The sequence below is a fragment of the Hyperolius riggenbachi genome, chromosome 4 (genome assembly GCF_040937935.1).
Source record: "Hyperolius riggenbachi isolate aHypRig1 chromosome 4, aHypRig1.pri, whole genome shotgun sequence".
Classification (NCBI taxonomy): Eukaryota; Metazoa; Chordata; class Amphibia; order Anura; family Hyperoliidae; genus Hyperolius; species Hyperolius riggenbachi.
Genome location: NC_090649.1, coordinates 311,593,719 through 311,621,238, shown reverse-complemented (window position 1 = coordinate 311,621,238; position 27,520 = coordinate 311,593,719). Strand labels below are relative to the sequence as shown.

General features: G+C 42.5%; 1 protein-coding gene across 8 annotated transcripts in view; it reads left to right on the top strand.

The window, feature by feature from the left end:
* Window positions 1-27,520, top strand: part of NHSL1 (NHS like 1) — a 255,484-nt gene that overhangs the window by 207,385 nt on the left and 20,579 nt on the right. For 6 of the 8 annotated variants that reach the window (XM_068231666.1, XM_068231667.1, XM_068231672.1 and 3 more), the window contains exons 3-5: window positions 9,449-9,579; window positions 18,166-18,352; window positions 27,019-27,150. In XM_068231666.1, coding sequence (XP_068087767.1) covers window positions 9,449-9,579; window positions 18,166-18,352; window positions 27,019-27,150 — 450 coding nt within the window. Of the gene's footprint in view, window positions 1-5,384; window positions 5,491-9,448; window positions 9,580-18,165; window positions 18,353-27,018; window positions 27,151-27,520 lie in introns of those variants that run through there. The other 2 variants (XM_068231674.1, XM_068231670.1) reach the window with 2 other exon arrangements.

The window sequence follows — 27,520 nt, the reverse complement described above, 5'->3', positions numbered from 1 at the left end:
TCTTACATTGCATTGGAGGGCTGGAATTTAAGAGGGAGCTCTTTGTGAAGTGGAGGGGTCATCGTCAGGTTTGCACAAATGCCCTCTGTTTCCCCATGTGTTTAAGACCTGTCACTATGGAAACATGCAGCGAGTTGGAAAATCCAGTCTGAGCCATTAAATGTGCCCATATTAACACATATGGTGAGTTTCCTATAGCAGACATTAAACTAGACATAGTGCTAAGTAGGGTTTGCAACAAACTGTGATTGTGTGCATTGCATTGTGCATAATATAATGTACAGTATTATTATTATTTATTATTATTATTTAGTATTTATATAGCGCCGACATATTACGCAGCGCTGTACAGTGTATATATATATATATATCTTGTCACTAACTGTCCCTCAAAGGAGCTCACAATCTAATCCCTACCATTGCCATATGTCTATATTATGTAGTGTAAGTACTGTAGACTAGGGCCAATTTTTAGGGGGAGCCAATTAACTTATCTGTATGTTTTTTGGAACAGTATAGATGAAAAGCTACTTTTTGTCCTGGTTTACTGAAATAGAAAACTGGAATTCATATCAGTCTAAAATCCAGTCACTGAATAGTTGGATACACAGGTATTATACAACCACCCTTGGGGGCTGCAGGCCAGCCAGTGGCAACATTAATACTTGGCCAAGTATTTATGTTGCTATCTGTGCAGAGGGGTATGATGTGAGGGGTCCATGTGTGAACTTGCACCCCTAATCTCTGAAGACAAGCATGATCGGGCAAGACATTCAAATATGCCTCATTGCTCTTCACAGCAGTCATCCAGTGGAAATTACTATTGTTTAGAATTTGTAAAGCACTGCAGAAGATGTCGGCGCTATATGTCACTAACTAACTCAGAGAAGCTCACAATCTAATCCCTACCATAGTCATATGTCAAATGTAGTCTAGAGCCTAATTAGGGGGAAGCCAAATAATTATCTTCATATTTTGGGGATGTGGGAGGAAATCGGACTGCCCAAAGTAAACCCACACTGATACGGGGATAGCATACAAACTCAGATAGTGCCCTGGCTGGGATTCGAACCACCAGGGAAGCTGCAAGGCAAGAGTACTATCCACTAGTCCACCATGCCACCCATCTGCTGTCCCTATAAATATTAAAGAAGTATCTGATTCTGTCAGAAACCATTAGATGACTTTGGTCTTTGGCTGACGATATTCAGTCTGTACAATTAACATTTCCCAAATATGGCAAGATCTTTAAGATGTGGTCATGCACAAATTATAAAAAAAAAAGGAAACTAGTCATTTGGAAGTAATAATACAATTATAGATTATGTAATTCACAAAGCTGCCACATAACAATCATACACATGGCAGATTGTTAGGTTCCCCACATTTGTAGTCCACACTGTAGAATGTGTGGTAAATATTCCTCTAGCACCAATACTGATAATGCTTCATGCAGTTTAGTCTTTGTCTCAGTCTACTGAAGTGTCTAGGGAAGATCCCATGAAACTAGATGGGCTCTGCCAACTTGGTGTATATTTTTGGTATGTAGGAGGAAACCACAGCACACAGAAGTAGCCCATGGGAGAACATGCATGCTCCAGGCAGATAATGACATGATCACGATTTGCACTTCCATTTTACAAAGCAGGTAGCATGCCTGCATGTTTGTAAGCCTGTACAAAGCCTTTATTATTTTTGAATAAACGGAATGAAAAGGATATAGGTTCCCTTTACGTTCCACCTGCCTGAATGGGAGTCTTCAGATTGTAGCATGGATGCTGGAGGCACAGGATAGAATGACTAAACTCTGTGCCTGTGCAGGTGCAAACATGAAAGCTAATGCATCTCATTCTCCAGCCATGTGTTTCTTGTTTTTACAATAACACAAAACGGTGCTTTGTCTTTGAACTGTCTTTATGTTGTTTTTTGTGTTTTCCTATAAAGGGACAATATACTCATCTCATATAGTCTTTGTCATTTCTGTGTAGACACAGACTTCTGTGCATGGGAATTACTTTTTATACTACAAAGCATCAGGTAATGAGTCAATGGGAAGCTTTTATTGATTTATGTTCCTTTAAAGACATTGCTTGTTCCAGCCCAGACATGCAATGTGCCTCTGGATTGCACCATTTCCTGGCTTTAGGACAGATTGCTAGTTTCCAGAGTATGTAATCCTCACTTACAGCCTAAATTATAACCTGCAGCCTAAAGCTGTGCTCTGCAAATGTGTATATTGCCCAGAGAGGATGCCATGTATAGGCCCTTTCCACACATGTAGCACCAATAGTCCCCTAATGATTATTCTAGTGATCTATGCATATCAGAGCTTCTTGCATTTGTACTTGGATGCTAATGCCAATTTCTACTTGTGACTGAAGACTTTATAGCTTGCTGTGTTGCTGAGGAAGAAAAATAGATGAGAAGCGTCATCTGTCCTCTGGGCTGCCAATCACAATACTAACACTGAGTTCGGTGCACAGTGCATGAAGTTCATTTTTGTTGCCATGTGCGAGACAGGACTTACCTTGCCATTTAGGTAGCTTAAAGTCCATTACACGTTCGTGTTCTTGGCTGAGGCATCTGGCTAGTCTGTCTTTGTAGCGTATCTAGCATGTTTACACCTGTCTGAATGCATCACCAAGACATCTGGATTGCCGGATCATTTTGGCCATGCACATTTTTCCACTTTTTATACTTCACTTTGGAAGGCTATCTATTGTGCACTGTTACGTCGTCCCTCCTACTCCCTCCTTGCAACACGTTTGTGCAGCACTCACCCTAGGTCACCCAAGGGTTCCACTCCCTACGAATGACACTCTTTGTGCATGTGTATGCACCTTTTGGCTAAGTTCACAATGACTGTTGCGTTAAATGCCTGTAAACTGCATTCAGCAGTTTCTAAACCTGTGCAAGGCCGGTGTCACAGTGTAAGAGGCTGGAAGACTCGGCATTTAACCATTCTCTGCTGCAAGTTGTGCTGCCTACATCATGTTTCACAATTGGTAAAACCCTCAGCTTGCACACATATATGTAATATTATTATTATTTAGAATTTATGTAGCGCTGACATTTTCCGCAGTGCTGTACAGAGTATATTGTCTTGTTGCCTCAGAGGAGCTCACAATCTAATCTCTACCATAGTCATATGTCTATGTATGTATTGTGTAGTGTATGTATTGTAGTCTAAGGCCAATTTTAGGGGGCTGCCAATTAACTTATCTATATGTTTTCGGGATGCGAGAGGAAATCCTAGTGCCTGGAGGAAACGCACACAGACATGGGGAGAACATACAAACTCCTTGCAGGTAGTGCCCTGGCTGGGATTGGAACTGGAGACTGAGCACTGCAAAGCGAGAGAGTGCTAACCACCTACGCCACCATGCTGCCCTTATCGGAGGATGGTTACCAATCCCTGGATATTGCAGGTCATGGTTTTCTGCCCACTTACCTGTACTAACCTCTAACTGCATCTGTATAGACAAGACTAACGATTTTCCCCTTTTAAGTTGCACGGCCATCAATTTTATTTATTTTATTTTTGGATGACATTATATTCCTTGTGAAATCATAATTAGCTGCAGATTTAAATGGGTCTGTCATATTTAACCTTTCTGATCCTGTGTCGGACTAGGTCCGACATTGGTATTTTTTCAGTTCAGCATCAATGTTCAGACATAGTTTGACACAGGAAAAACATAGCTTCCTCTAGGGGTACCGTTGCCGGATCTAGTCTGCCACAGCGTCAGCCTCTTTAGATCAAAGAGTCTGCCTAAAGGTGGCCACACACTATACAATTTTTGAAATATCTGTTTAATTTAAGAATTGCAATCAATTTTTCTGACTGATTGTAACATTTCAAAAATCTGACCAATGTACCACACACCTATGTTCAATTTTTCCCCAGTAAAAAGGATTGGATACTCTGACAAAATTGCTAGGGTGTGTATATTAATAAATTGGCAATCTAACACACACCATAAAATCTTTAGAAAGATTGAAGAAAAATATCTGGCATTCCGGATCGATAAAAATCGAAGAAAACGGGAAATCCGATCGGATTTTTCAGTCGAATTAAAAAAAGCTTTCGATTTTTTTGGGAGATCCGATCGTTTTTATTGAATTAGCGTAAAATCAGATAATTTCATTGTATCGTGTGTGGCCACCTTTAGTCTGAGACTTTGATGAGCGCTGGCCCCATCCCTCACTGTCACGTCAGGTTATTGGGCTATTCTTGATCCCCTTTGGCATCACGCTGCGCCTTGTAATAGCGTAATGTATGCTGGCCTGAAGTGGGGGGGAAGGGGGGGGCAAAGCTGCAGAATGTAAATCGGAGTGAGGAAAGGTTTACTCAGTGTTTACCCATTGAAAACCCTTTTATAAATGAATATTGTTAAAAAAAATCCCTTTTATTCACTACTGTTCCCCTTTAAGTATTGTATGTCATTATACAATCAGATTAAAATAACTTGATTATCCATGAATAAAACTGAAGCTTCTCTGCTCTATAAATGCCCTTCCCTGAAGCTAAATGCAGCAAATGAAGCTGGTGTCTGCTGAGTCAGATACGTAGCCGCAGCATCTGTTGTGCCTGAATACGGAGAGTTCAGCAACTTCATGCCGGGATGAGCATTTTCTGATTTTATTTTTTTAATATTCTTTATTAATCAAAATTCATTATTATAAACAATACATTATATAATTTTCATATTCCACATTTCCACGTCCTTTATTCACATAAGTTAACACATACATTTCCAAAATACATATCATTTACCCCCCTCCCCTCTCTCTCCTCCACTCCTCAGGTCCCCTCACTCCCAGCACAAATCCCCTCCATCCCCCATCTAGCTCTTTACTCCAACCGAGGAGTGACAAATTCTCACCTACATATTAAAGCATTTTCTGATTAAAAATACATTTTGTTACAAATGTCCTAATATTTATAGAAACGTTATTATTTCCATATAACATACAAACATAATTTCTGATGCTGTCATATTGAGGTACCCATTTCAGTTCCAATGTAAGGAAGCCAGTTCATAGTGATCCAGCTGATTTAAAATGGGTTCCATGAGTTACTGTGAGAATTTCTAAGGTGTGTGTAGTGTATGGTGGCTAAATAGTGTGCCTGTTTGCCTTGCAGCACCCAGGGCATGAGTACAGTTTCCTTTAGGAAAACTTAATACAGAGAAGGCATTTGCTAGGGTCCACTGGGGTTACCTGAAGGAGTCAGTCAGCAGTTGCTGGGCAACATTTACTCTACAAACACAGGAAGCAGAAAGGACTTGATACATAATCATGGACAGTCAATCAGAACAAATCGATCCTATGCTTGTCCATAAGTATCCAATTTCTTCACATTGAATTAATGAATACAATGAATTTCTATGTGAATCTGGTATCACCCCTAGATTGTGACTATCCATCTTCAGTGACAAGGACTGAATGATCTATGAAAAGTTCTGTGGAATGTGATAGTTCTATAAAGTAAGAAGTTGTATAAAGTTTAGTAACACAAGGCAATCCATCAGAAATGCTCTTCCTTCTGGAAACAATAAATGCAATAATTAAGGGGAATGGCGGTAGCTGGAGGTGATGGGAGTTGCTTGCTTTGGTAATTAATGATTAGGCTAGAGATGAAGATGGAAGGGCGCTTTTAAATGGGTGGTTACTGAAGGAGTGTTAAGCTAAAGTGGTGGTTAGTGTAACTGGACAAGGAAAGATAATGTTTCCAAGTAGCAGGGTCCGAGCCTTATGTATGATGTGTTTTGCACACCTTTGCTTATAGTAAAAACTTAATTGGTGGTTGTGTGTTTTCATGGTGCTTTAAAGCTCCTGTCCAGCCTCATGTTGTATTACACTAGCTCTAGTCCCCCCTCCCTGTAGTCATGTTAGTGATGTTTAATAGACACCCTTGATATATTTGTGCGTTTTGCTGTGAACTAAAATGTCAAAAATAGAGTGTAGATGGAATTGGTTTATAGTCTCTCACCAACAATGCTGTCTTCATTGAAGACAGCATGTTGGTGAGGACTAAAGATTCCATGGAATATTTTCCAGAGCTGTGGAGTCGGTACAAAAATCATCCGACTCCTCACTTTATGAAACTACCGACTCCGTCTCCAGGTACCCAAAAAGGCTCCGACTCCTTAGTCTAATACTTACCAGGGCTGTGGATCTTGTACAAAAAGCATCCGACTCCTCAGTTTATGAAACCTCCGACTCCAGGTACCCAAAATTGCTCCGACTTCTTAACTTCAACTCCGACTCGACAGCCCTGGTATTTGCAGTCACTTGGACAGCTCTTAATCATTTAGAGCTCACTTACCTGACAAGAGGGAGGAGTTGAAATTAATTTAAAGGACAACTGAAGCTAGAGGGATATGGGGGCTGCCATATTTATTTAGTTTTAAGCAACACCAGTTGCCAGGCTCTCCTGCTGATCTTCTTCCTCGAATACTTTTAGCCATAGACACTGAACAAGCATATGCAGATCAGGTGTTTTCTGACATTGTCAGATCTGACAAGATTAGCTGTATGCTTGTTTCTTGTGTTAATCAGATACTACTGCAGTCAAATAGATCAGCAGGGCTGCCAGGCAACTGGTATTACGTAAAAGGAAATAAACATGGCAGCTTCCATATCCCTCTCACTTCAGTTGTCCTTTAAGCTGGACAGAAATTTCAGAAATTTGATCAGCAGAAATAGAAGAATGTGATTGATCACCAATGAAAGAAACTTTCTATTGAATGCATTAATTACTATTTAAATTTGTCAGCCTGATATTTTCATTCATTCGACTGTATCCTGTATTTTTGCAATCAGCTGAGGTTGCAGCAGCTTCCAGTAACAATATGCAAATCCCAGAACTTCTAGGTTTTAGAATTTGCACAAAAATCCCTGACTAGACACCAGACTGCCTGGGTCAGCCTACAATTTATCATGTGTACAGGTGTCCCCCGAGGTCTGCTGAGGTTGCTTAACGATGCTGCATGGTAGATTTTTGAGCGACAATCTGTGTCAGAATCCACTGCTCTTCCCCTCCCTGTAGCAACAGACAAGTGATTATGCAATGGCGTCTGTACAGTGCTCTGCTTCCGATCTGTCACCTGGATCCAGTCCTGATCTCTTTGGCAACAGGCATTGTGTATGGGTAGGCCAGGTGGTTGATGGCTCAGGGAAGGAGCATTGTCCTGAGCGTGACGTCCTAGTTACACGTTTAGTCTGCGATGTGATGCATAAATGTGACTGTATGTGGCACACCCAACTAATCTTATCTGAAAGGGTTGTTTAGATAGCCCAATAGTTGCTTATTTTGTTGAACTGACAGATCAATCCTGACATTTGAGTGCATCTCACAGTTTTCCAAAGAGTACCATTGTTTTGTAGTTTATTTTGTACATAGAGAATATTTGTATTATGCCAGCTAGCACCTCTCAATTACCCTTTCAAGCTCTACTTCCGCTGCCATCCCAGGAATGTTATGAAGCATCCACAAGCAGTTGTGACACTGTAAACATAAACCTTGCTTCCTTCTCATTAGCAGGATCACCTGCATACCTCGGACAGCTCAGTTCCTGCAACTGAGAGAAAACAAATTACACTACTTAACCTTATCCAGAGAACATGGCAAAGGGAAGGCCACGGGGTAAAAAGGACTGCAAAATCAGTGACTTGGCAGACAGGATATTATTGCAAAGATTGTGAGAGCCCTTATACTAGTATTCCATATCACTTACTATGATCATTATGAATAGATCAATAGGAAATTGTTGTATGTGGGTACAATGAGCCTATTCATTAAAGCACTTTCTGTTAAATGGAACTTCAACCAAAGTTTGAACTGCAACCGAATCAGTAGCGGCCCCCCCTTTTCCCACGAGAAATCATTACCTTTTCTCGAATAGATCATCGGGGGGGGGGGGGGGGGGGGGGCTGTATGGCTGACATTGTGTATAAACCCCTCCCACAGTTTTAATACCCGGGTCGTGGCCCTAACAGTTCCCTGTCTGTGAACCTTGTTGCGTTGTGGAAAATGTATTTTTCCAACTGCAAATGGAAAACAAGTTTGTTTAGGCTTGAGTTCCTCTTTAAGAAAGCAAACATGCTGTCATTAAGTTACATTAGTTATGTTAATTAAAATAGATAGGTAATATAATCTCTTACCCAATAAAAAAAAAAGAGGAGAGGAGCGCTCTCTGGCGCATTAACTTATTTAATGTTGCTATTTTGCGCAAGGTTTAAAAAGTAAAACTTACAAGATTTACATTAAAATCAAACTCATCACAAGTGTATCTGTGTATCACCATGTCCTGCAGATGGAATCTCCAGTCTGGTCGCTCCCACACTATGGCCAGTAGTAGTGGTGGTCCTAAACGGTCCAATAACGCCAGCGGGGTCAGAAACACGGGAAAGTTGATGGCAGCTGCCCTGCGCCTAATACGTCATAACGCGTTTCGGCGTTTCCACGCCTTCGTCAGATCATCTGATGATGTTTTACTTTTTAAACCTTGCGCAAAATAGCAAAATTAAATAAGTTAATGCACCAGAGAGCGCTCCTCTCCTTTTTTTTTATTTTGTACTACAGTGTATTTGCCTGAATCCCAAAGCAACGGAGGAGCAGCACTTATTGGTGTCATTATTGGTTGTGTGTGGAGACCTGTCCAGCTGAGCGCAGTGGTACTTTACTTTGTCTTTTTTTGTGGTAATCTCTTACCCACACTGTTTTAAAAGAACAGGCAAATGTTTGATTTCATGATGGCAGCCAACTTTTTGATTGAAAGGAGGTGACATGGAGCAGTTCCAACTGTCCTGTGTCCTGAGCACCTCTCCCAGTTGCTAGGCAACGTGAATAACAACATAGGAAATCCCATCATGCTCTGCACAGCATCAGGGAATTGATTCTTTGATGGGTGGAGCTTAGCTAAAAATGCAGCTAAAAATTATGCTTTGGTAAGAAAAACAAAGTTCTGATGCTGTGAAACTGTTAAAGAAACACCAAGCTTTTTCAGTTCTGCTGAGTAGATTTTTAGTCCAGAGGTTCACTTTAAAACAGAAAGAATTTGCAATGAGTTCTGGGTCACCATGAGCTTTCTGGTTAGTCTGTACCTCCATATGCAAAGAAAGCAATATCTACCTCTGTGCAAAGAACTCTCCGAAACATTAGGCAGAGGTCACCTGATGATGAAAGATTTTACAATGGGCAAACACTGACTAAATAATTTATAAATGAATATTGTAAAAATATTTTTTTATTCATTGTTATTTTTACTACAGCACCTCAAAAAGTGTGATACATTTACATTCTGAAGCATTCAGTTGAAATATGTACTATATGTTGACCTCCTTGCGTATATAGTTGTTGTGCGCCTACTGTATAGTGATTGTGTACTCCACGACAATGACGTCTATGAGTAATGCTATGTTCCCTCTACCTGTTGAGCAGAATGTGACAAGCTCCGTAGGGATGGCTATCGCAGCTCTCAGTACTATTCCCAAGGACCAACATTCTCCTCCTCTCCCAACATGGGTTGCACAAGCTATGAAGAAGATGATGATGAAGAACACAGTCGAAAGGTACCTCAACCAGTATTTAATTGTCTTGTTTACCCAGTAGCTAAATATTTGCTGTAATACTAGTCTCTCACTTTGTCGACATTAACACACATTGAGTTACTACAGTTTCTTTGTGTTGGAAAATGTAAATGTAACATGCCTATGTTTATAGAACATTGTGTACATGCAAATACAATAGCAGCTCTTAGGAAATAAGTAGTGGTATTTGAAAAATGTGCCTATTCTTTTTTGGTCAAAGTTCTAATTTTTGTGTTTGACCTGGGCCAATATGAACCTATCCTGCTTGCCCAAGAACTGAAAACATTGGATTGTGGAGGAGCATAGCTAAAAGTATTCTTGTTTCCTAGCCAACACTGCACTGTGCTGCCCTGTGCACTGAAATTACCTTTGTGAACTTCATGAATCCATCATCATGGGTTTAAGTTGAGCTTGTTGTATTTTCATTGGGGAAGTCTAAAGTGTTTTAATGCTGTGACATGCTGGAGCACCTGTGTGATGCGCAGAGCTCTGTATAGGACAGCATCTTGGACATTAGGGCAGGAAGATAGCATACTAGTTTATGGGAAACATTATGAGACGTTGTTTTGTTGGGCCACCTGATTGAAGCTCTGCGTTTAGCTGGTGACAAGAGAATGTCAGGCAAGTATATAGCAAGACCTGTAACTAGAGATTCATTGGTGGCAGAATTAACTCCATGAATTGAATGAACCTGAGAAGGGATGAACCGCAGCAGGGTGTCTTTCTGTTTCATTATGAACTAGAGCACAATTGCTATTTCTGGTGTTTATTGGTTATGCAGCTGTAACACCCTAATGAAGTATAACATGGAAAGCCTGGAAAAGCTATTGCTTTAGACAAGCCACTAGATCCCAGCCTGCTATAGTGTTGTTGGAGGTGAAAAAATTACCGTAAAACCTTACTCACCATACAGTCTGATAAATGACACATGATAGCAGAATTAAAGTATAGCTTTACCTAATTAGTTATTCTGTAGACCGTATGATCAGTTGCTTGGTGTTCACACACTGAATATTTGATGCTTTATATACAGTGTCTGGCATGCTTTGACTCATTCTCTCTCTTCTCTGCACAGTCTAATGTGTTAGGATGCATCTGTCAGTGTTGCCATAGTGCCTGCTGTTGCTTGGTGCCCTGGAACATTAAGGTACACAGGCAGTAGTAGTAGCATAGACACACCCAGTCACATGGGTGCCAGTTACCTAGACTTAGAAAATCTGCAACCCTTCCATTATAGTTAGCATTCCCACTCAGTATAAATGACAATCTAAAGGGCCACTAACCCCAAAATAAAAATTAAGCTGGTCAGAAAAAAATCCTTGTAAGAATACTGTAGGTAAGGGCTCATTCACACCGAACAATGCATGCATGTGTGTGTGATTTCATGCATGCATTCCCGACTCACGGTATGCTTTTCACAGTGCGTTGTATCGCAGGTGTTGGCAGCCGCAGCTCAGTAGAACCCTACAGGAAAATACGTGCGTCCTCCAATAAAATTTTCCCGACCACGTTACATTGCACCACGTGGGAATGAAGAGCTGTGCTGTGAATGGTAACATGAAAGTGTGTTTTTTTTTTTTCTTGTCACCATGCGGATTGCATACTATGTGCAGTGCGTCATGACTGACAGCAGCACATACAGTGTGCATGGGCCCTAAGAGGGTACAATAACTGAAAAATACATATGCAGTCTTATGCTATGCCTAGCCATACGTTATTGCAAAAAGTTTGAAACAAGTGTCAGAGATACCAGGTCATGGGACTGCTATGGTGCCCAGCAGTACAGGGTGCTCAGTACAGCTCTCTGGTAATAATCTTATGCTAAGCGCAGTGTTTGCTACAGGTTGTAAAGATTTTCTAGCATGTGTGCAATATAAATCATTCCCTTTTCACTCAGGAAAAGGTCCTTTCAGGCCTGGTGCACACCAAAAACCGCTAGCAGATCCGCAAAATGCTAGCAGATTTTGAAACGCTTTTTCTTCTTTTTTCTGTAGCGTTTCAGCTAGCATTTTGCGGTTTTGGTGTAGTAGATTTCATGTATTGTTACAGTAAAGCTGTTACTGAAAAGCTACTGTAACAAAAAACGCCTGGCAAACCGCTCTGAAGTGCCGTTTTTCAGAGCGGTTTGCGGTTTTCCTATACTTAACATTGAGGCAGAAACGCATCCGCAATCCAAAATCTGCAGCAGCCCGGGAGTATGCGTTTCTGCAAAACGCCTCCCGCTCTGGTATGCACCAGCCCATTGAAATACATTACCCTAGCGGATCCGCACCCGCAAGCGGATCGCAAACCGCAGCAGAATCGCTCTGGTGTGCACTAGGCCTTACTGCACATTAACTGTGAAAAGGATGTAGCATGTGCCACTGATTGTGGTGAATTCAGGTCAGCTCTGTGTATTTTAGGTTTAGTGGTCCTTTTTATACATAGATGCCTTCTGTAAGCATTAGTGGGGAACAGACTGTGACCTCTACTTTGCTTTGTCATTCTGTGATGCTGTCTGTTGTACATAGGCTGAAATGCAGATGTCCACAGTTACGAAACTAAATATCATGCTTCCAAGGCCGGATTCCTACTTTTTCCGCCCCTAGGCCAACTTTATTTGGGCTCCACTTCCTTATGCAGCATTGCTATCCCTTTCAGTATGTAGCTTCCTCTTCCAGGAGTAATAACCTTGTACAGCAGCCACTCTACCTCCCTTGGACAGAAACACCTTTTCCATGTCTTACTTGCTATGTGAAGCCTCCCCTTTCCATCCGCTGTCTCCTTTTCCATGTTTTGCAACACCTCTTCCATGTTTAGCCACCCCCTTCAGCAGCAGCCGCCTAAGGCCCGGGCCTTTGTGGCCGTTGCAGAAATTTGGCCCTGCTTGCTTCTGTACAATGGTATTCTAGGAAGGGCAGTAAAGGGCCACAGGCTCTGTGACTAACTGTGCCTTTATGATGCTGTTCAGTTATCTGTAACCGCTATGATCTGTAAACTTAAAATGCATATGTCCCTTTATTATAACGCACAATGCAAAATATATATTTTTTTTTTTTTTCGCTAGAAACCGTTCACAAATTCTAGCTTTATGGACCAGATTAACCGAAGCACTTAAAAGAGAGACTTCAATTTAAAATGACCAGTTAAAACTGAATCCTATTAGTTGTCAAAAGCTAAGAATAATGAGGCTCTATCATGGTAGTTGTGGTTATAGGATACATACCCTGTCACTGGATTGTGTTACAGGAAGAAGCAACATCCAGTCACTCAGCTAATGCTGATGGTGCACATTATATGCACCTCTAGGTCAGTCTTGAGCTTGATCTAGGAATAGTGCTATGCTTGTAGTATTTTAGATGCGATAATAATGTAATACATACTTCTAAAGCAGCATTTTATAATTGTTTTTTGTTGAAACGCAATGAACTAGTAGTTTATTATGCTGCTGCACAGTCTACCCTGGTGCCAGGGCTTGCAATAAATCCTGAACCAGTTCATGCAGAGATCCTGCATGTGATGAAATCTTGAGAATAATTCTGTAATAAGCTGCATACAGATCTATGATGATCAGATCTGACCAGTTGCGCTAAGAAGCTGATCCTGTTCCACATTGCTAGATGCAGTACAAATCCACATAGTGGCAGTTTGATCCAATCAGTCATCCACCATACCTTGTGTATATTTTTGGCCAGCTCTACCCTTCTATCCACAAAAAAAAGTTTATCGATACTTTGATTAAATTGGGAGATTTCAGTCAGGCAACCAAAATAATTAGTCAACTTTAGTTTTCAGTAGAAGCATGTGCTTCGCATGTAATATTTCAGAAGATAAATCTGCATGCGAATGCACTTGCGCATATATGCAATTTTTACGTTTACAGAGTGTATTGTGAGCTGTTCTAATATAACAAAAGCAGAATTAATATAAAGCAAGAGTAATAAAAATGTGTAATGCCTAGTGTCCTCATCGCAGAGTTTTTCTTGTATGCCTTGATTGTAAACCAGCATGAAATTGTCTGTATCCTCATTTCAGAAATGGGGCTCATAGCAGTTATACAAATCGTATTGGTCAGGCACTGGCCTGTGTGTGTCTATATTCACTTATCTTATTATTCCTACCATGTATGAGATAGAATAGAATATGCAACACAATTCCTTAAAAGCATTGAGTAATAATTGACAAAAGGTGTCTGTGTCCGGCCTCTCTCATCCTAACACCATCTGCGCTTGATGGAAGCCAAGATGTGTGATCACAGCTAATAAGCAAATGGTGGAACAGCTTTGAGTGCCAGAGGACTCCACACAATGCTAGTAACAGAACATGTCTTCATACCGAACATCACAGAGCATATTGATTTCTTTTATTACTATGGATACAAGTGGACATGTCATGAGGTAGCCAGTACGGACTTCCTCTTTACAGTGCTACTTGCTTTAGCTATAATACCACCTCAATACTTCACCTGTAATGTGAATGCTGATCTGGAATGTAAGCACTTAATCAGCATAGCTATCCATGGTGGGGAGTTTAGAGGATGTTATAGCTAAGCCACAGGTGTACTTTAATAGACTACGATATGAAGTCTACATTTTCCTATAGTTTTCTGTACTCCCTAATATGTTGTATGCAGCAAGGATAGCGTGACAGCATCAATTCCCTTTGTTCTAGGCTCAGGTACTGGGCAGAGCTACATGCTCCTGGGTGAATCTTTCCCATGTATTTAGCATTGCATGCTTAGGGCTGCCAACCTCAACTATAAATACACAGCCTCAGTTACTTGCAAATATGTTCACTGATGTGCAGCACAGATCAACATTATACATATACTGCCGCCTGTTTCTATAGAAGTGAATGGAACCCATGCCCTCCTGTGCCAGTGTTCTGTACATATGTGGAATGAGATTGCAAGTGGCGAGTGCAAACTGCATACACCCTAGCAGGGCCGAGGCAGAGGCGAGAGAGGCTCCAGCCTCAGGGCACAGTGTAGGAGGGGGCGCACAACTCACTCAGCTACCATTCCCCTATTGTGTTTTAAACAGAGAGAAATAAAAAAAAGGGGATACATGGCACTGACTGCAAGCCAGATAACAAGAGATTAAGCTGTTGGGGGGCCCTGGGGCACCTCTTGGTCTAATAGCAATTAGTGTGTGACGGCTGGGGTGGAATGGATGGAGGGGCGCTCTTTGGTGTCCCAGGCTTGGGTGCTGGAGGATCTTGTCCCGGCTCTGCACCCTAGTTTATAGTATCAGTCACTGCCTATGTGAACACATCTGGAATACTTGCATTGTTAGAGTGCATCTCCACAGGCTTTTTGCAGCCTTCAAGGCTTGAAGCTACAAAATGTACCTTATAGTTTTGTCATGTTTTACATGCATTAATCTAATGCTAGTACCTAGTGTGTACCACACCATACAATTTTCTGTTAGATTTAAGGTGCGTACACAAGCTTTATTTGCAGGAACGACGGGTCCGTCGGACCCTCCCGCTGGGCGGGCGTTCCAGCAATAGTAGAGCGTGTGTACAGTTTGTCTGCAGACTGATAAGGTTGTTTCTGAGCGATCCGCTGAGCGGACCCGTCGTTCCTTATAGTAGTGCGTGTGTACGCACCTTTACCTGCCAGATGGATCATTTCCAACATTTTGGAAATGATCTATTTTAAGCTGGCCACTAACGGTCCAATTTCTAGCGAAAAATTGTTCGAGCGATCAGAAATTCTGATCGGACGAAAAATCGTTCACTACACCATCAACTAACCAATCATTGCTTCCTATCTATCTATCAGTTGGCTGATGGTGTAATGGTTAAGGGCTCTGCCTCTGACACAGGAGACCAGGGTTCGAATCTCGGCTCTGCCTGTTCAGTAAGCCAGCACTAATTCAGTAGGAGACCTTTGGCAAGTCTCCCTTACACTGCTACTGCCAATAGAGCGCACCCTAGTGGCTGCTGCTCTGCTCTGGCGCTTTGAGTCCGCAAGGAGAAAAGCGCAATATAAATGTTATTTGTCTTGTCTTGTCTATCTATCACGACCACCAAGAAAATCCAAATTTTCGTTCGACGAAAATTCATTCTGGCGACATTTTTTTCACTTGTTCATAATCGATTGTGTCCACCAATGGAGATTATTTACAACCAATCCGATCAGAATTTCTGATCGCTCGAACGATTTTTCGCAAGAAATTGGACTGTTAGTGGCCAGCTTAACCATCTATCTGCCTAGCAATTAGGCATTGTTCTACTCAGCAGGAGACAACCACAAGACAATGCACCAGAGATAATGACCACTCTCTACAGAAAATAATCTAACTCAAAAATCTAACAGAAAATTTGACGGTGTGTACTAGGCAATAGATAGGACATGTACTTTTTTTGATTTAAGAAACACCGGCATGAAGCATTTCTAATGAACAAACAATGCTTTCAGGAAGTGCACAATCCATTCACCATGGCAGTGTTAGGCCCGGTTCACATTAGCGTTCCCTGTCCGGATTTTCCTGATCTGATCCGGACCGTATACTGTACAAACGGAACGTACGTTCCGCATAGCAATGCAAAGTCTATGCGGACGTTCACACGTGTCCGTTCCGTACAGTACGGAGCCGGTCCGGATCTCCGGCCCACGCACCTGGACCGGAGCCGGACCTGAGCCTGACAGCACCATCCGGAACACAGAAACCAATGGGAAACGGAAGGCACAGAACACACTGCCTACAAAAACCTGATGTTCTACCCCACTTCCTATGCGTATCCAAGCGGCCATTTCGGATGGGGACACATGGGCCAAGCATGTCTGGAGTGGAGCAGCAGTGACAGACGTGCTGGAGCTGTTTGGCAGAATGTCGGAGGTGGAGGTGAGGCCTACAGCGGAGGAACCTGATTCTACAGGTGCACCACGTGCACCTTCTGCTGACCCCAACATTTTTTAATTTAAATTTCACTATTTTTTGCCCACGGATCCGGATGGCAGCCTGATGCATGCCTGATGCAAACGGGTCGGATCCGGATCGGAACCGTACGGTTCTGATCAGGTTCTGATCCAATCAGGATCCGGTCCGTTTACTTGCCAAAACGCAAGTGTGAACGGGGCCTTATACAGTTATATTCTCACTGTAAGCTGGGGCAGTGCATCAAGGACCAGCTCACAGTCTCTGAAAATACACTGCAAACATGTCAAAACTCCTGTGATTGAAGCCCATTAGGTAGACACTATATAGATGTGATAAACAATTGATGTGTACATAAAAGTAATGATATACCATATTGCCAAATGCCTCACTCCATGTTTAGAGTGGATTTCAGTAGAGATCCAATCTGATATCTCTCTCCCCTCCACAACATTTAAGCTTTGCACTGCTAACGATATAACCAACCTATAGAGTCTCTCTCTTGCCTCTCCTTGCTGCTCCCAATCCTTTCCCCCCATGCTTTTGGATAAAGTACACATTTCCATGACATACCCTGTGAGCTGTGGCTGTATAACTCTGCTAGTACTTTGGCAACTGATGATGAATGGAGGCAGGTGTAGGCCCTTGCCTTAAGTGACGAGGACTATGAGCTAAAGTCTCTTCATATCAGTCGTTTAAAGGGAACCTAAACTGAGAGGGATATGGAAGTTTCCTTTTAAACCATATCAGTTGCCTGCCAGTCTGGCTGATCTTTGTCTGCAGTAGAGGCTGAATCACACACCTGAAACAAGCATGCAGCTAATCCAGTCTGACTTCAGTCAGAGCACCTGATCTGCATGATTGTTGAGGCGCTGTGGCTAAAAGTATTAGAGACACAGGATCTGCAGAAGAGTCGGGCAACTGGTATTATTTTAAAAGGAAAAATCCATATCCTTCTCAGTTTAGGTTCCCTTTAAGCCCTCATCCATTTTAGGATGTCAACTATAAAGCTCAATGTTTGAGATCTGTACCAATTGTCCAAGGTTTTGATTTGAAAATTTCTTTAGTCATGTTAATTCAGGGATTGAGTACATCTTATTTACGTCAGGAAGATAGAAGTCTTGACTATCAGTAGATAATTTGTATGTAAAATCCCTTCACATCATGCTTTGCTTTATATATACAGTAGATTATTAGATACATTAGTACATTACATTAGTAATGGTGTCTAGGCATTCACCATTTTCTGTGTGCATCTCTGGAGCTCCGTGAGGCCTTTCTTTAGAGCACACTGTAAATGTGTGGGCAGTAGTAGATACAGTTCTATTATCTAGTGAAAATATGAGAGCAGTTGATTTGCTGCTGTTAGCAAACTGTTCTGCTTTGTTTTTTTAATTACCTCGCTGGCAATATGATTATTTCCAGATTTTATTGTCCAAAAGCAGTGCATTTTTTTCACAAGCTTTTAGACCCTAAAAATCATACTGCTAGATAGCTCTGTGGCAGCCCTACACATTCCACATTTCCGATGAATCCAATTCAGGATTACCAATCTGAGCTGCGGATTTCTGTCCCGAGCCTGACTCTGGGTTACCGATAAGGAGGTTAAGAATTTGAGGAATCCCTTGTCTTGAGATTCCTGTTTCAGCTCACCAGTTTTCCTTCATTTTGATGGTGGAACTAATACAAGTATCTTTTCTTTCAGTTTTCAGTGTCTTCAAGTGAAGAAGAAAGGCTTCTGAGTGGGAAGAGACCCAAGACCCCTGTGTCCCATGAGTTCTCTGACACACACACCAACTGGACCAAGTCACTGCCCCTTCCCACGCCAGAGGAAAAGATGCGCCAAGAGGCCCAGGCTATACAGACTGATGTGGTGCCCATAAATGTAACAGGTATGTTTACAAAGCCCCTCATGACCAGAGTTCTCTCATATTCCTATTTGATAGGTATAATAACAATATCTGACTTACTGAAGGTATGTATTCTTATGTCTAATTTTCTACTGGAGAGCACGGAATCCTTATGTAGGCAAAACACACTAATTTAAAGAGCATATCTAGCTTATGAGACTATTATGTATATTATCATATGGAACATTCTGCAGCAGCAATATCTTTAGCATATACATAACAGATATTTGGTTTCTTCCTCATGGCTTTTTCATGTTACTGTGTAAATGGGTAGTCAATTAGTGGTGCTGTCTACCCATAGTTTAGCCTGACTAAAGGAGCGTACACATGCACTACGGCCACCAACGACGGACTTTCAGGCGACAGTAGCGTGTGTGTACGCACTGTCGGCGGATCGTTCAGAAACTGCCTTATCAGTCTGCCGACAGCGCGTACTCACGCGCTACTGTCGCCTGAAAGTCCGCCCAGCGGGAGGGTCTGACGGCCGTAGTGCGTGTGTACGCACCTCAAGGCTCACACAGCAGTGGACTGTGACAAATCCCACCATCTTGTTCTGGGGAAAGAGCGCATATCCGCTAACTCACTACTGCCTTGGACAACACTATAAGAACAGCAGAACTTCTGCCTTGGACAACACTATATGGACAGCAGAACTTAAAGTAGTATTCCAGGATCACTATTTTCAGTGTAAAATTGAGGTACTTAAAACTTAATGTTATAAGGTAACATGTCTGTAACAAATCTGTCTGGGGGTTATGCACTAGTATCATTATTTTTGATCTGGGAATACTACTTTAGGTTCTACTTTCCATAGTGTTATACGATACATTATAGGCTAGTGTCAACAAACTGGAGCTGATACTCGCCAATCAGATTCAGAAATGCTTTTAGAGTTGAATTTGAGTGTATGATTGACAAACAAAAATAGCATTGTTCACCATGCAGCCAGCAGATAAAAGGGTGAACCTTTTCCTGGAAAAAGGGCCTATTGAGCCCTTTACAGAGATCTATATCTCTATGGAAATTTATACACTGAGCTGCTCAGTCCTTTCTGCAGTTACATGTGTGGGGTGTACAAGGAGGCCATGGGAGAATGTGCCAGTGATGTTGTGACGTAGCACCGCTGGTGCTTCACCTTTCTTTCCCTCCCTCCCCATCCATGCTTGGATGTGACTATAGCAATATATCAAACACAAGCTTGATAGGACAAAGGGGGCGGGGCTTGAATGTCTATGCCAATAAATGGAAGAGACATGAATGCACAAAGTCCACCTTGAGAAAGCCCCAAGAGGTGGGGCGAAATGCGTCTGTGGGCGTGGCTTAGACTCATGTGAGTGCTTCTTGTACACCTCACACATATAACTGCATAACCTGCGTGACATGGCTGGAAATTTTAAAGCAACTTATATGACCATGAGTATAACAGCCTGAGATTTCCACAGTGCATTGGCGGCGGATGAAGTGACCGGAGTGTGGGGATCTCACCTACTCACAACATGTATCTACATGGCTTTTACCCACTTGGGAACTAGGATACAGCTTATGTTGTGCCTAGCTATACTAGAGATAGAAATCCATGAACTGAGGACAGTGTATGCCTGCTCTAACATTGACTGAAGCCTGTACATCATAGCTAGTGAGACTAGCAGAGCCAGCCAATTCACTGTGTGCAGGGTGTTATGGTGGTTGGTTCAACGGGCTCTTCATAGCAGTGTTACCAGCTATTGGCATAGGTGTATGCAGGGAGATGGCACTCGCTGTCTGTCTATGCTTGTACTGATTTTTATACTTGTTTGGAAACCTTGGCTACTATGGCATGAAATGATTGTGAAATAAATAAGCACTTTGAGACGCTGCTATAATACGGCAGACTACTGTGTTTGCCTTTACGGAAAATGTTTTGTACTCTTTATAATTTAAAAAAGATGTGTGCCCTCTGAAATATATCTCCAGTCTTTGACTAGCCTGCCTCTGTTCACAGATATATTTTTGTTAATCAGCAAATCTATAGCCAGATCAGGGCCTCAGCTTGTTTGGCTGGAGATCCTCTCTTGATAATGCCTCTACAATGGTCTCTGGCTCTTGGCTTCTCTTCATCCTAGCTTACCCTCCCCCCTTCCCTAGTCTCCAGTACTCCACTGATGAATGCTCTTGTTCTCTGGGGCTTCTGTGGAATAGCTCTGGCTTCATATGCCCCCTTTGGCTAAAATGCAGGTTCTTTCAGTTTCCCTTCAAGGACAATGCTATGAATTGAGCTTTGCTTGTGGTTGCAGTAAAGGGAGGGTGAGCTTTAGAGTATGAGGAATTTAGGGTAGTGTGCTTGTACTTTCCTCAAGACCTAAGGCCAGCTGACTGACACAAATCCTGAATGTAGCTAAGAATGTGCTCTTACCATTCAATTGCACAGCTTGCTGCCCCTCCCCCGCTTGTGGCACTGTGCTTCTATTATACTATAATCCATTATATAATGACCAGGCTGGCTGGCTTGTGGACAGGGTAGAAAGATCTGCTATGTAATAATTTTGATATCTGCAACTCATGTGCTTCACTGGTTATTATCAACTAGTTTGTTATAGCTGACAGCATTCTGGTCCAATGGAATAAGCAGTATCACCAGTTGGATGCTAACAGATTTAACGTTACGTATGGACATCTGTTAGGTGTCAGAAAAATGTGTGCTCTGCACTAGTTTATAATTCTGTTGACATAATGGTATTATGTAATTAAATCTATTTCAGTAATGGTGTATGTTGTTGCCATCGAGACAGCATTTAATATTTTTTTAAAGTGCTACTCAAAAACTTTTTGGAAAGCCCAATGTAAAGCAAATACTGACAGTAGGGTTAGTGCTGTAACCGTAGCACTCACCTGTGTGTCTTGCCTCAATGAATGAGTGGTGCATGTATGCACATGAGCTTCCTACTGTAGGTTGGTAGAAGCTAAAATAGGCAGGTACCAGAAAAAAAGCTATGGTCTGAGCTCCACGGTGTGAGACTGGTGGTGAGGGGGGCGGGACCAGACTGCATAGCCACTGCACTATGGAAAATGGCTATTCTGCCAGGTAAGACAGGCCGGACAGTGCTTTACCTGCAGCACTAGCCCTGCTGTCAGTTTTTTTTAGTTTTGCCTGTAGATGAAATGGAGCATGGGTAAAACCTCTGACAGATTTGTATTGCTGTGGGGTCTCCATTCTAAACATTTCTCTTCTTTTTCTATTCTGGTACATAACCTTGACAGGGAGAGAAGAGAAGCCTCTAAAACATGGATAACCGCAATAAAAAGCTAACAGACCCCATGACCTTGCTACAGGTGTCACGATTATGCCAGTTTCAGGACATAAAACTAAGTACACACATGCAATAATTATCACCTATCAGAAATGGGTGACAATTCAGGGCCTTATGCTGTACAGACGCAGAACGAGCATTCTGTCGCTAGGGAAAGGGGCTGGGGATGACGAGTGGCGCACAAGGGTTCGACTTCCTGCTGTCCGGGAGGATGGCAAAAACCATGCCAATGGGACTGCTTTGGTGTCAGCAAGGATCCGTCATGCGGGATCCATAAGCCATGTTGGGCAATCACTGTACACACGCTAGCTGAGCATTCATTGGCCAAAGCTGTCTTTATTGGCTGTCTCTGTTGACTCTTATCTAGTGTGTGTACGAACCTTTAAAAAATAAAACTGCTTGGATACGTATGTAAAAATAAGGGACCTTTAACCCCAACTTCTGTTTAAAGGACACCTGACGTGAGGATATGGAGGCTGCCATATTTATATATTTTAAACAATGCATGTTGCCTGGCTGCCCAGTTGATCCTCTCTCTGCCTCTAATGCTTTTAGCCATAGCCGCTGAACAAGCATGCAGATCAGATGTTTGACTAAAGTTTGACTGTATTTGCTGCATGTTTTTTCAGGCGGGCGATTCAGACACTACTGATGCATGAAAGATCAGTAGGACACCAGGCAACTGGTATTGTTTAAAAGTAAATAAATATGGCACCCTCCGAATTCCTCTCACTTTAGGTGTCCTTTAAAATTACAAAAAAGAAAGTTTTGAGTAGAGTTTAACTTTAAGCAAGAACTGTTCATAATCTGTTTGAAAAGCAGATGCAAGCTTTCTTTCTCTGAGAGTTCTTTTCCTTTCCTGTTCTTTCACATTCTCCTGAAACGGCTTTCCCTCAGCTTGTCAGCCTACAACAGCACCTGTTCCTGGGAACGGTGTGTTTGATCCAGCATTGGGGCCTAAAAGTACACAGCAGCTAGAGTGAGGTATATGTATTCGGGCTGCTTCCTTCAGCTCCTGGGGAGCTCACTAGCAAGTTACTGTGTATTGTGTACATCTCTTCATTCACACTAAGGCCCTGTTCACATTAGCGTTTGCCAATGGAACCTGCCGTACGGTTCTGTGATCCGTTACGCTGAGCGGACGAAAAAATGCCGCAGGACCCAATTTTCCGGACCGCTTTGCTCAGCAGAACGGACATGGAAGGTTTTGCAGCTACATAATAACAAATAGAAAACTGACAGTTTACAGCACACTGGCTGTAAAAACTGACATTATTTCCTGATCCTGATGGCCGGATCCTTACGGCCGGCTCCGCAGAAAAACGCTAATGTGAATCGGGCCTTATGGAGAAGTCCTACACAAACTGGCTTCCTACACAGTGCTGTGACCAGCAAGAGCAGCTAGGGCCTACATAAACAGCACTCTCTAGCTGCTGTGGGTTGGTCAGACCCAACTTTCTGAAGAAACACAAGGTTTCTAGTTAGAATTACACTAAATATTACAAACCAACACTGATAGTCTCTTGTGAGATTACATGTGCACATTTCCCAGACTTGGTGACTGATAGCTAATTATAAAAACACTATGAATTTCCTGCTATGTCAATGCTAATAGATTGGTTTATTACAGTGAATTTCTGTGATGGTGCTTGGGCAGTTAGTGCATTCCTCAGCTTTTGAGTGACCACAGATATCATCTCGGCTTTCCCTTCAGGCAACAAGCCATCAGGGTATGCTGGGATCTGAGGCACCTGCTGATGCCGCTTGCTTGCTTGCTTGCTGAGGGATGTTGCTGCTACTAATAGAAACTAATAGAAACAAGAATTCACTGACCGTTGGCTTTTAGGCCTTCATCATACTGAAGCAGAACAAATCAGTCATGAGTATTCAGATATTTAAATAAGAGAACATCCTTTCTGAACTGGCTGTTAGCGCATTGCCAATAATACACCATTATTGTCCTGGTGTTTGGGTTGTATGCATGCTGCATTTATGGTGCTTTGTTATTCCTCGCATGTCTTGTTCAGGACACTTCATTAAAAAGAAGTGAGCAAGTTTATGTTTATTGAAGCATTCTTGTGGGGAAAATGCATGTGTCACATGGATTTATAACTGCTGCATGCATTGTTCTATTGGGTACCATGTGTTAGGACACAACCTGACAGTTCTTATTACATTTATGCTGTATACTTATATGAGCTATGGTACATTATGTCACGATAAGGTTCAGCTTCTGTTCTAGCCACTGACATACAACAGGACAGTTGTTATATATCCTAATGCCTCAAATAGGAACTACCAGTATGTTGCCCACACACATTTCCATTTCCATACACATTTTTAGCTTAAGAAGTCCAAAGTGTTCTTTTGAACCGCCTTTTTAAAATGTATACAGCTATCACCCGATGCTTAGAAGCTGCTGGTTAGTGATTGGGCGTGGTGGACACACATGCTTGATTGGTATTATTTCCTACCACACGCACCCAGTAGCTCACTCCTGCTCGTCCATCCTTCTCCAGACAACACAGCTTGGCAGATAGCTGGGCTGGGTGTTTCTACAATAACAGGCTGCCCAAGAGCCACAGAAATGGCATCAGATGTAGTGGTGTAGGGATCACCATAGAAGCTATAGCAGCTGCTATGAGGTCTGTAGCCAAGGGGGCTCAGTGGTCTCAGCTGCTGTGAAGGGGTCCGCTGCAGGCCTCATGGAGTCCCGCAGCAGGCCCCCTGAATTGCAGAGAAGCACGTGGAGTGCTGAAGAAAAGTTACATATCTCTCTGGGCTCCACCGATAATATGCTTTCCTTGTAGCATCCTCATATCCATTACTACCATTCACTCTCTTATTATGTGGGTTATGTGGCAAGAGGACGCTGTAATCATATCGACTCGGATGCATGGAGAAGGTAGAGCATTCCTGCAGCCAGGAGAGGTATGTCCATCTTCTCCAGCTGTCTCCTGGCCACTCTGCATGTGGGGGAGGGCTACCTATACATTATAGGGGATAATCTGGCTACCTATACTGTAGCGGGGCTAATCTGGCTACCTATGTTTTAGGTGGGCTAATATAGCTACTTATACTTTAGAATGGGCTCATCTGCCTACCTATACTTTGATGGGTGGGGGTAATCTGGCTACCTATACTTTAGGGGGTAATCTGGTTTATCTGGCTACTTACATCCCTCCCAACTGTTTAAAAAAAGAAAGAGGGATGCCCCTGCCACACCTCTAAACATGCCCATCACACCTCTAACCACGCCCCCACCCAGGGCTGGATTTGTACTTTTTACCGCCCTAGGCCACTGTCACCGGCCGCCCCCTTCAGTATAGGTAGCAAGATGACCCCTTCCCTCTAGCATAGGTAGCCTTATGACCCCACCCCTTCCCTCTAGTATATGTAGCTAGATGACTCCTCCCCCCTTTCCCTCCAGTATAGGTAGCCAGATGACTCCCTTAATCCCTCTTTTTCCCACTCCCCCCTTTCAGTATAGGTAGCCAGCTCACCTTCACATCGCAGCAGCCATCAGTGTCACGCATTTCTCTGCTTGTCTCCAGTGCAAAAGCTTCCTCTTCCCTTCCATCTCCAGTGCTGCCCAAGTCCACAGCCACCGGCCCCAATGCAAATGTGCACATAGAGCAAGGTGGCTGCTGCACAGGCGGCTGGCAGCAGAGTACCTGGCATTGCAGCAGTTGCAAACCTGAAAATGCTGCACCAGTTAGCCTGCTGCTTTGGTGCCCCTGCTAGTGTGGTGCCCTAGGCCATGGCCTAGGTGGCCTTGTCCTAAATCCGGCCCTGCCCCCACCACACCTATCACAAAGAATTCAGAACCAAAGGATGTAGTTTTATCATTCACACCACACTGGTCTTTTCTATCCTATTTAGTTTCTCTTCATTTTAATATTTTAAAACAAGAACAATATTTTTTTTTTTTTTTATTTTTTTTTTTTTATTTTTTTTTTAATCATGTAGCTAGCCTATCGCTAGATATATGATACCCCCCTCCCTGCCGATTCCCGCCCACCCTTCCGATCGCCGCCGGTGATCATGCCCATTCAGGAAATCTTGTTCTGAACGGGATTTACTTCAGGGCTTCCCCCATCGCCATGGCGATGAACGGAATGACGTCATCGACGTGACGTCATAGGGAGTCCCGATCCACCCCTCAGCACTGCCTGGCACTGATTGGCCAGGCTGCGCACGGGGTCTCGGGGGGAGGGGCAATTATTACACGACAAGAAGCGGCGGCGATCGGAGAAACACGCAGCTAGCAAAGTGCTAGCTGCGTGTTTCAGAACGCTAGGGAGGTTAATGGGAAAGTTTAGAGTCAAACATGTCTTTCAGTAGAAAAATACATATTAAACAGATCTCTAAATCGAAATTGATAGAGGGACAGAGGGACTTGGTTCCCAAAGAGCAACTGTCCCTTCATAAGAGGGAGAGTTGGGAGCTATGGGTACTACCTATACTTGGGGCCTCTCTGACTACTTATACTGTGTCTACCTATACTGGGGGTAACCCAATACTAGGGGGTATCTCTAGCTCCCTATACTGGGGGTGGGACTACCTGGAGCACAAAGGTACCTTTATAAAAGCTTTTTAGAGGGCCCCATCAGAATTTTGCTATGGAGCTCCATGATTTCTAGCGATGCTTGTGATCTGATGAGAAGTATTGATTGTGTCTACCTAGATTTAAGCAGTTACCTGTGTCCTTTAAAATGAGGCTCAGTATTTTGGAGATCACACCTTCAAACATGTAGCTTTATGTAGTAATATAAAGAGCAGCTTCCTTTGCGGTTTACATAACTTACCATTCAGAGCCTTTAAAAACAGCAGTTGTCTCTAAAGCACTGCCTTTCTCACGGGAGCCAAGCTTGTTACAGATTGATTGTACTGCAAGACACACCCCACCGCTTTCACTACAAATGGACAAAAAATTCTACTGAAGATATATTTACAGTATAAGTGAATAGTGTAAATAGTTACATACCCATGTAGGTTTTTGTACAAAGGGCAGTAATCCTTTTTTCAACAGCCATTATGGTTCTATGTAGCACCAAGCATTTTATTGCTCAGGAGGAGGTGGAAATAACTGGGTGCTCAGGCCAATTTTTTTACCACTTCCTGCTCCAATATTTTTAACCAGTAGTTGTTCACTAGTTCCTTCTTTCGCCTCATTTGAGTTTGGGAACCTTATTGTGACACTGTGTACTGTCTTTAATGTATGTCTATGCTAGAACTACCACTAACATCATCCATTAATACCGTCTCTGTTATTGTCCCAATAATTTAGAGGTAACTGATGCATGATGTTAGCATGCTTGGAATTAATGTTGCCTTGCTTGTTCTACTACTCTGTATCAGGGGAGAATTTTGACCGCCAGGCCAACTTCAGGCGGTCTCTTATTCACACTGACACTGTGGTAAGACGTCCAAAGAAGGTCAAACGGAGAAAGACTATAACAGGCGTTCCAGACAACATACAAAAGGAGCTAGGTATGGCTCATCAGAACTGTATTCCACCAGCAACCATCATTCTCATTGCTCACCACTACCAGCTTAATTACATATACCGCCAACCATCAAAACAATACAGTCTGATAGCCTTGAAAAAGAACTGTGGTTACTGTTATGGAAAAGGGAAACACTAACTAACCACTTACAATGTCACTGGAATATTAAAGGACAACTGTCATGAAAAGTTGTAAGTTGTAAAAATGTTAAATACAGTACATATAAATGTACATTTCTCCCAGAGTAAAATGCTCTATAAATGACTTTTTTCCTATGTTGCTGTCACAGTAGATACTGAAAATCAGAAAGATCTGTCAGGTTTTCGGCTAGTCCATCTCTTTATGGGGGATTC